The following is a 10,784-nucleotide window of genomic DNA, read 5'->3' as shown; positions in this document are numbered from 1 at the left end:
ATAACAGGTAAAGATTGTATACCACGTATGTAATTTACCTTCAAATTTCATGTTGTGTTTCGTTTTTCTCACAAAAAGACTTATTTTTTTTCTACTAGATCTATTTCCGGGAGTACCCTAAAAAAAAACCTTTCCTCTCCCCAACCATTTCGGGTTAAGAAGATGCGAAAACACCTTTCTCTCTCTCTATAAGAACGGTGCGTTCCGAGGTGTGAAGTGGGAGAAAGGGGATTTCATAATTAGGGTTTTGAATAAGACGACTTTTTCATTTTTTTTCATATTGAAAAAGCAATAAGAATGAGGAGTGTTAAGCTTTTTTATCATCCTGGCGTCGAGCTCTTTTTCCGCAGGACCTCCCCTACAGTATCTACACTATGGTCCTTCTGACTCATAATATATTATTTTAATTAAATAGAAATTATTTTCTATAAAAGGAATATGGAAGGAGACATGAAATTTGGAAGAATAAAATTTTATAATTGACGGTCATTGAAGTTTCTCAATTTTATTTTGTTTCATAAAAGTCAATTTTAACTTTTCTTCTTATTTCAATAAAATTATTTAGTTCATTTCAGCTAGAAAAAATAACTGGAATAATGATGCAACAACCACATTGGAAATGATGGACTCTTATGTTTTATATCAGAATTACACGAGACACACACATATAGTATTACTTAATTCAATTGTTTGAAACATTTACGTGACAATTTAAAAAATATTTTTTATGTTGTCATGTGGCATATACATAGTGTGGAAGCCAGGTTGTGGTGAAGGGGACAATTGCACCCTTAATTTTTGGCATTACATCCATTTGGATCTCCAAATTAAAGTTTCAAAGTCAATTAGGACCATAAACTATCAAATCATCAATCAAGTCTTTAAACTAAACAAAAATTATCAATTGAGTCTCATCTTATCCTAAAATAAAAAAAAACTTGACTATTTGATATAAACTATAATAATCTCTGTGTTAGTTCAAAATAAGTTTGGGGAAAAAGGTCTGAAACTGTTCAACCAAATGATTTTCGATGAGGCATTGATGATTGTTGTTCAGAATGAGGATGAGGCATTGATGATTGTTGTTCAGAATGAGGATTCAATTGATGATTTTTGTTTAGTTCAGAGAGCCGATTAATGATTTTGATAGTTTATGATCCTAATTAATTTTAAAGCCTTAATGAGGATCCTAATGGGTATTATGCCTTAATTTTTTTGAAATAAAACAAATTATTATTATATAAAATCTAGCATCAAATTCAATTACTCAATATTGCCCACACAGAAACCGATTGCCAGGAATATTCAAATGGATTTTAATGACCAAGTGAATTTAGTCATTCACAGTTAGATGTGGGCTTATTAAATCTAAACCGCTGGATGCTTCGAATCTCCACCTTAGAATTCTAATAAGCCTAGATCTAACGGTGAATGACCCAATATTGCATGGTCATTAAGATCCATGTGATCAAAACGATTGCCCACATTACTTTTTGGTTTTTACCCTTTATTACTAGACATTTTTTTTTTGTATGAAAATTATTACTAGACAATTTTATTTTATGTATAAGTGCTTACATTTTGCCTAGAGGTGACAATTATCATTTTAGAAAAATGAGTCAATTTTAACCCAAAAAAAAATCTTTTTTGTCATTATCGTATCAACCTAATTAGTTTAATGTCGATTTCCTAGTGTGCTTCCGGACATATGTAAATTTACTGTTTATATGTGTTAATTGTGACATTTCAAAATATAAAAGGATACAGTAATATTTTTAAATATTTTTTATTTTTTATTAATTAGCGGATTAACTCTTACCATTTAAAGTCTACTAATATTATATTGCATCGTGTAATTTGTTTAGAAGTCAAGTGTAACTACATCTATTAAAGATGGTATGTAAAAATATTAAAAATTCTAGTCGTATTTGTAAGTAATAATCTATTGTATTACGTTCATTAGTTAAAGTGACGTTCATTAATTAAAGTGACATGTAAAACATGAGAGAATATAATAATTATTTTAAATATTCGTAAATGTTTTGAGTTAGCAGGTCAACTCTTATCCAGCACAAAAATTTACGTGTTAGTTTCGTATCAATAAAAAAATGACTCATTATCATCAACTAAGCTAAAATCAAACACTATAATCGCGTGTCAATTTCATACCGTGTGTATTTTGCCCTCTTTATTAATTCTAAATTTTGGCTTCGCCAATGTGTATAAGTGGTTGTCACGTGGCTGTCATTTTTTTTTTTGGTACAAATGAAGCTACAACAGCAAAAAAACCAGAGAAAAAAAAACAGAAAAGCGCTAATCTAGGTTACCAGGTATTAACCTCCTCTCCCCTATTCCCCTCTAATCATCTTGAATTAATTGTCCCAACTCAAAGGGAATTTCGGTGACTATATTCACCCCTCTAGCCGCGTTCAAAGCTGATTTAGCCAACCAATCCGCACACTTGTTGGCTTCTCTATAAATATGAGAAAAGGATATTGTCCCAGTGCTTGTAAGGGAGAGTATCCCCTGAATGAGGGCCCTTTGCGGGTGGCGTGGGTGTTCTTGGAATCGACCATTAAGAAGTTGGATGACTTCCTTACAATCCGATTCTACTGATATGAAATCAAGTTGTTTTTCCAAAGCTAATTTCAAACCTGTGTAGATTTCCCAGAGCTCTGCAACAAAGCTGTCCCCTATGCCGATATTATGTTTGAATCCAAATATCCATTTCCCATTGGCGTCTCTTAGCAAGCCCCCTGCTGTGATGGTATTTGAAATTGTATTGCAAGATCCATCCGTATTGAGCTTATACCAGCGATTATTTGGCTTAGTCCAGATCCATGTTTCCTGAGGCGCTTGTTTAGGCCTATGGTCATGCTCTTCCCCTGCTTCCACGCAATTCACTACATAGTTTTTAAGGAAATTTATTTTACCTTGTATCGTTCTTGTATCTGTCTCGAATATAGAGTTGTTCCTCCATTTCCACATGCTCCAGAGGCAGATTGCAAAGATTCTATTCCAACTTGAATTTTCTAGGGAAGGATTTGTATTCCTTAAATTGAGGTTTAACCAGCCATTCCAATCTAAGTCACCGAAACTGGGGATTGTTTGGGGCGTCCCAAGTGCTTGCCATATTGGACTTGAAGCTTGACAGTCACGAAACAGATGGATCATCGTTTCTTCTTCCATGTTACAGTGGTTACACATAGCGTGGGGGCTGAGATGGCGTCTCCTTCGTTCAACTTGGGTAAGCAACCGTTCCTGGACCAACAACCAAAGAAAACATTGGATTCTACGAGGTACCGCGATCTTCCATATCATACTCCATTCCCATTTGCCATCGCACCAATCTTCATTTGCAATGATCTCATAGGTTGTTTTAGTTGAGAAGTTCCCATCCGGTGTGTTTGTCCATATCACCTCGTCCTTCTGTTCACCTGTAATATCAATTCTTGTAGCAGCTATTTGTAAACATACTTCCATTGGGAGGAGGTGTTCAAATTTTTCCCACCACCAATTGCCTTCTGCTATCATATAATGCGTAAAAATAAATGTTTTCCACGTGATTATCACATCATAGTACGCTAACTTTTTTGTCTGAAAATTTGTTAAAATGTGTATAAAAAAAGAAAGTTCAATTTTGCAACTTTAAACTTTAGTAATATGGATACAATATATTCATTTCATGTAATATCAACACTACTATTCTATTTTATTTAATTCAATAGAAATCCTTATTTAATTTTTTTTTTTTTTTTAATGTATCCTCTTTAACTTAAATTAGATCCCAAAACTTCAGTTCAGGATCCCTATAGTCCAAAAGAAATGGATCCTCACCATGGTTACAGGGGACTACAAACAACTTGCCTCCCATAACCCAAATTTAACGGGTTGATTTTTTATTATTATATAATATTTAATTAAATTATTTTTATTATTTATTATATAAAAAAAAATTAATTGAATGCTAATTTATTTTAACGGTTTAAGAGTTCTAAAAAGTCTAATTTTTTATTATTATTGTATAGTAATATTTAATTAAATATTTTTTATTATATTTATTATGTCGAATATTAAGTTAAAGTATTTTAGTATTTCATTTTGTAGAAACATTATTGTTATAAATTATTAATTTTTTTTACTAAGACTCAATTTTTTCATTTAGCATAGGTCCCAAAAATATTTAAGATGGCTTTGATCCTATATTCCAAAAAGGTTAATTTTGAGTGAGTTTCTAGATTTTCCAGAATTTGATTTATTCACTTACATGTTTTTGTTCGTTCCTTTGTATTTTTTTTGTCATATTTTGTCACACTTCAAACACAGTTTCCTTATTTTTTCAAAGCTGTTTTTTACTTTTTTTTTTTAATTCCAAATATGAGATAAAAAAAAATGTTTGATAAAAACTAGAAGTATTTAGTTTTAGCAGAAAAATCAATCAACTATCTATCAAGAACCGCAAACAATAAACAATAAATAACAAATAGTAAACAACGAACAACAACAGTTAAACCAAATATATATTTAGTTATAATTTATCAAACACTACTATGTAATCAGCTAATTTAATAGCAAATAACTAACTGCAAAATCAAACAAGTTCTGATTTAAACCGTGTTTTAGAAAACAAAAGGAATAATGGCTTTGAGATTGGGAGGAAAATCTTCGAACTTGGAAAGGTACCATCTCCTAGTAGCATAACTCCTTCCGATCAAATACAGAGTCGATCCAACCGGAAACGCAATTGAATATAATGTTTGAGATATGAAAGCCACCCCCCAGAATTCTATTATCTCAAACATATAATGAGGACATATAATTAACTCGAATAGACCTCCTTTCGGAACCTTGTATTGTTTATCTTCCTTGCTTCTCAACTTGGAAAGGAGGAAATGATGATATAAGTTACCACTAATTCCTATTAGGAATAGCACTGTTCCGAGATAACTCAAATCAATATGTGGTTGACCATATCCTTCAACTTGGGTAAGGTGTTGAGAGTAGATCATGGTCCCAGTAGCAATCAAATAACACAAACCAATTGTTACGGCACTATCAACATCCATTCCACCACTATATTTATGAACAAACACCACCTGAAAATTAACAAAATCATATATTGGAATTGGAATTTCCATCTTTTAACTTAATTTTATTCTTAGTCATACCAAACAATCTATTCACAACAATCAACTTATCATTAATTATATATACCTTTTGTTTGAAAAAAAAAAATTATTCATAATCTTTTAGTAAAATATATATTTTTGTACTAAAATATTTTGCAATTAATAGGAAAAATTCAATAGCTAATTATTAAATTCATTTTACATATTTTTGTTAAGATGTAGGACCTAATCGGGTTTTATTGTGAATTTCATTGTCCAAACCCAATCCCGCTTGCATTATATTTGCATCAGGCTCGTCCGAGTTGGCTAAGATAAGAAATTTGATTCCCAAATCCAACTCAACTCAACTCGTCCAACTAATATATATTATATTAAAAGAATTAATTAAAATTAAAACTAAACTATAAATACTAAAAATAAAATGTAACAAATAAAAAAAAGTAAAGAATTAACATCTTATTTGGTCTACGTCATATCCAAAATTGTCATTTGACCAATTTTGGATGAAAAGTTATCTGATTTGTTAAATTTTTTTGCATGTCAATTTTCAACATGTGACACGTATACGTGGCAATAATTTAATAAAAATAAAATAAAGGTAAGAAAGATATGTATAATATAAGAGTATCTCTATATTCACAACCAGTTATCCATTTATTAAACTTCAATTTATTAAATTATCTAACTCCAATTGTTAAACTCTATAATCACTCAATCACAAAAGATCCACCAATTAATTAAACCTATCATATTATTTAAAAAAAAAAAACTATGTATATATTAAACTCACTCAGTTCGAGATGCTTTAAGTGGTTTGTGCTGGAGTGGACTGGGTTCAGACTTTTGAAACAAATCCAAAACCCGTCACTTTATGTACGAGCTAGAACAAATCTGAATCAGACCGATCCAATTGTTAAATATACATGTCCAATCTCAACCCATGAGAGACGAGTTGGAGTCGGTCAACGACTAAGCCTTTGTTTGGGAGGAGGTTAATGGGAGTAAATGGGAGTAATGGAAGGTTAAGTATTAAGTTAACCTTGTTTGGGAGTTATTTTTTTAGAGTAAATGGAGGTTAATGAGGTTAAATCTTTACTTCCTCTAACCTCCAAACTCTAACCTCCAAATTGGAGGTTAATGGGAGTAACGTAAACTTTTTTAAAATTTCTAGTCTCTGCAGTGTAAATTTAACATTCCTTCCCCTCCATATTTAAACTCCCAAACAAGGTTAAACATTTAACCTCATTTACATCCTATAAACTCCCAAACAAGGTTAACTTTTAACTTTCCATTCCATTCCATCACTTCCCTTCCCTTTCCATTACCTCATTTAACTCTCACCTACATTAACCTCCAAACTCCCAAACAACGTTAGATCTAAGATTTACTAAATTCAAGTCTCACTTAATTATTTTAATCTTCAGAAGATTTTAACGGATCAAACACTCATGATTGAAACACCACTTCATATGGCTATATGCTATATGAATCGCCAACTAATAGTGTTATAACCAAAAAAAAAAAAAATTCATCAATTAAAGTCTTAATCAGATTCTTGTATTTGTTCAAATTATTTGATGGTTGTTTTAAGTTTAGAAGATACTAATGAAATTATACCCAATCAGATGTAGCACCAACAGATCTATCAAAAACTCACTCTTGTTACGCCCAGAAAGAATCAATCAATTGAAGATTCTATAAGAGAGAGAGAAAGAGTACCTCAAATATTCTTTTGAAGAAATGAATGGTAAGAGCAGATCTGAGTAAGAAAAATCTAACACCTTCATCGAAGAAGAGGAAGAAAGAAGCAAAACCAGCTAGAAAAGCAGGCGTATAAGCTAAAAGCATACCGTTTCTACTTGAAAGCTTCATCTGTTTCGTGTTTCCTTTCCAAAATTTAGAATACTTTAATAAATGTTTTCCTTTAACCTCTGCAAATCCCAAAATCATTAACGAAACCGAACTCATCAGACATATTTCTGAAATAACTAAATTAAAATCACATTCATAAAAATACTTCATCTCTGCTGGGTATGGCGCCTCTCACACTCTCTTTGGGTCGAAACTGCATATTTATAATGGATATCGTTTTTGTAGTCAATACGCGTTGCAGAACCCAATATCAAGCCAAAAAAGCTTTAAATAACATTAAATACATTCACACTTAAAGAGCATTTCGGAGGCTTGACCTTTTCCTTATTTACACATTAAGTACCGTGACTTTTCAAATGGATGTTTTATAAAAAGGTAAATTACAACTAATTATCATATGGTTTGGCTGATTTACGATGTGGTACTTATGGTATTTTTTTTGCAAACACAACTCTATGGTTGCAAAATTTTACATGTTTTTTTTACTTTGCCAAATTTGGCCGATAACGACTTCGAAATAAAAAATTTCAAGAGCTAAATGATATTTTAAGCAACTTTAATTCTTCAACTTTTTAGGTTTAAGGTCATTTAGGTGGTGTTTTTTATGAGAGAGAAAGATAATGTTTAGAGAGAGAAAACTCCAAAAATGATGATTTTGAAAAATTAAGAATACGGTTCCATAGTAAATATGATACCAAACAAGTTTAATTCTTGAAAATTTTCATTTCGAAGTCGTTATCGGCCAAATTTGGCAAAGTAAAAAAACATGTAAAATTTTGTAACCATAGGGTTGTGTTTGCAAAAAAAAAAAATACTACAGATACCACATCGCAAATCGGCCAAACCACAATGTAGTTATTTGTAATTAATCTTTTATAAAATGTGAAAACTAAAAAGCTTAATACATTACTAGCTCTCTGAACTTGTCCAAAATAGTAGATTACTTTCTGAATTTTGTAAGTGTCTCACCAGTTTTCTAAACTTGTTTATTTCGTATCACCAGCTCCCTAAACTTGTCCATAAAACTAGATTAGATCCATGAATTTTGCAAGTGTCTCACCAACTCTCTAAACTTGCATATTCTATAACAACTAAATACAAAAACTTATTAAACCTAAATTCTAAAAATACGTCTTCATCTATCCGAGCGGTAATTTTTTCGCTTCTCCTACCTTTCAACCTATTATAAGAGTTAGCGTTGCATGTTTGAGAGATTGAATGGATGAGAATCGAGAGTTAGTATTATGGTTTTTGTATTTAGTTGTTATAGAATAAGTAAGTTTGGAGAGTTGGTGAGACACTTGCAAAGTTCACAAAACTAATGTATTTTTATGGACAAGTTTAGGGAGCTGGTGATACGAAATAAGCAAGTTTAAAGAGTCAGTGAGATATTTGTAAAGTTTAAGGAACCAATTTATTAGTTTGGACAAGTTTATGAAAGTGGTGATGTATTATGCCAAAACTAAATATACATTTTTTCACTTTTTTTTTTTTTATGAACATTTCTTCACCTTATTAGACAAAGTTATTTCAAACAATAAAAAAAGATAGTAAGCAATTTTTAAAATAGTAAACCAACCCAACTTAAATATTTTCCAAAAATCAACTTTGGAAAATGTGACGCTTGGTAGATCAAAACAGTACATATATTTGTGTATTCTATATTTACTTTGTTTTTAACCCGACCTGATAACATCTATTCATGTAAAATTACTTAATTTGATAAAATGCTGACATAATAATAATAATAATAATAATAATAATAATAATAATAAGGGTTAATTACAAATAACAACCCTGTGGTTTGATCGATTTGCGATGTGGTATCTGTGGTATTTTTTTTACAAACAGATCATTATGGTTGACACCGTTAGCAAAATCAAGGAAACGGCAGTTTGACTGTTAAATCACAGAGGTATTTTCGGAAACAAATTTTGTTGGCTTTTTTTGACTTTTTTTGTTGACTTTTTTCTCTCTCTCCTCCTCTCTTTTTCTTCCTCCTCCGATTTTCTTTCTCTGTTTTCTTTTCTTTTCTTCTTCTTCCTTCATCTTCTCTTCCTTTCTTCTCTGGGTAAATTACATACGTGGTGTACAACCTTTACCCCAAATCACATTTTGGTGTACAACCAAAATTTTGTCACACTAAACCGTACGAGCTTCGGATGACCTCCCACTAAAGTGTACAACCGGTTTTTATGATCGGTCAACGCTGGTCAACTATGCCACATCAGCATTTTTAATTGTAGAATTAAAAAATGGAACCCACTCTTTATGAAATGACTAAAATATCCTCATCTTCTTCCTTCAACCCCTCTCTCCCATTTCTCTCTCTCATCTCTTCAACCTCTCTCTCTTTCTAAACCTCTTAAACCCTTTTTTCCTCCTATTTGTCCTTATCACTTTCTCAGTCATAACCCTCGTAATTCATCATTCACTTCATTTCCAAGATCACCACAAAATAGCCTATAGTCGTTTTCCCGACCATTCTGAAAGTGTTGGATCCTCCCAAACCTGGCATGCGGCTTTTCGAGGAACACCTTTCTTTTTTGTTTTTGTTTCTGGTTTATGCTCGTGAATCTCACTGCTAACTAGGGCTGCTTTTACGCCTTCAAGTGCTTCCAGAGTAATTGTTTGAGATCTCTCTGAAATAATTGATGTGAATGATGAAATTGGGGCTGGAGCGGTTGCTGGAGATGGAAGGGCGTCGGGAAATATAATTGTTTGGCGTTGCCGTTGCATTCGTGTATGTGAATTAGGAAGATGAAGACGGCGGGATCGACATCGATTCTAGCAGGCCGGTGACTTATCGTTTCCTTCAGAAGTATCGCAATTTAATCCTCTCCGATTTGGGGGCGAGACTGAAGAAAAGGGAATGACGGTGTGTTTGCTTTCTGTCAAACTATTAAGGCAAAAAGCATATTGTATCAGGTTTTTGATTTTTCGTTTTTTGAGCTGAGGAGTTGAAGGAACTTGTTAATGAGGGGTTTGAGCTGCTTGGTGCTTTTAATTGGTCTGATTTTCTACCATGGATGTGTTTTTTTTATGGATAGTTTTTTACCAAAAGCCTAAGGAGATGGTTCATAACTCTGATTTTGTGGATGTCTTGCTTTCTTTGGAAGGAGATGAGAAGATTCATGAAGATGATAGGGTGGCTGTCCTTTGGACAGTTTTGCTCATTCACCGTTAATGAGCATGTAGAATTTGCTCATTCACCGTTAGATCTAGGCTTATTAGAATCCTAAGGCGGAGATTCAAAGCATCCTGAGGTTTAGATTTAATAAGTCTAGATCTAACGGTGAATGAGCAAATTCACGTGCTCATTAAGGTGCATGTGAAAATTCCTGATCCTTTGGATACGTCTTTTATTATTTCTAAATAAATTCATTGTGGTCCTTTGAGTTGTTTTAATTTGGCAATTTCGATTATATATTATGCATTATGGAACAATATGCTAAAAACTTTTTTTTTTCCAAATATAACAGAAGTTTGAGAAGGTTTAGAGAGATAAATGGGAGAGAGAGGTTGAAGAGAGAAGAGAGATAAATGGGAGAGAGGGGTTGAAGGAAGAAGATGGAGATATTTTAGTCATTTCATAAAGGGTGTGTTTCATTTTTTTAATTCTACAATTAAAAATGCTGACGTGGCATAGTTGACCAGCGTTGACCGGTCGTAAAAACCGGCTGTACACTTTAGTGGAAGGCCACCTGAAGCTCGTACGGTTTAGTGTGATAAAATTTTGGTTGTACACCAAAGTGTGATTTGAGGTAAAGGTTGTATACCACG

The 10,784-nt window shown here is 32.4% G+C and overlaps 1 protein-coding gene across 1 annotated transcript; it reads right to left on the bottom strand.

Moving 5' to 3' along the window:
- Positions 1 to 4,489: 4,489 nt before the first annotated feature.
- LOC136226066 (uncharacterized) lies at positions 4,490 to 7,189 on the bottom strand. The gene is made up of 2 exons (XM_066014358.1): positions 6,849 to 7,189; positions 4,490 to 5,096 (listed from the first exon to the last, which is right to left on the bottom strand). The coding sequence occupies exons 1-2, from the start codon at positions 7,149 to 7,151 to the stop codon at positions 4,620 to 4,622; spliced, it is 780 nt and encodes a 259-aa protein (XP_065870430.1). The 5' UTR covers positions 7,152 to 7,189; the 3' UTR covers positions 4,490 to 4,619.
- Between the last annotated feature and the right edge of the window lie 3,595 nt (positions 7,190 to 10,784).

Source organism: Euphorbia lathyris, chromosome 4, assembly GCF_963576675.1.
Source record: "Euphorbia lathyris chromosome 4, ddEupLath1.1, whole genome shotgun sequence".
Taxonomy (NCBI): domain Eukaryota; kingdom Viridiplantae; phylum Streptophyta; class Magnoliopsida; order Malpighiales; family Euphorbiaceae; genus Euphorbia; species Euphorbia lathyris.
The sequence above is the reverse complement of the archived record's forward strand: the minus strand, read 5'-3'. Positions and strand labels throughout refer to the sequence as shown.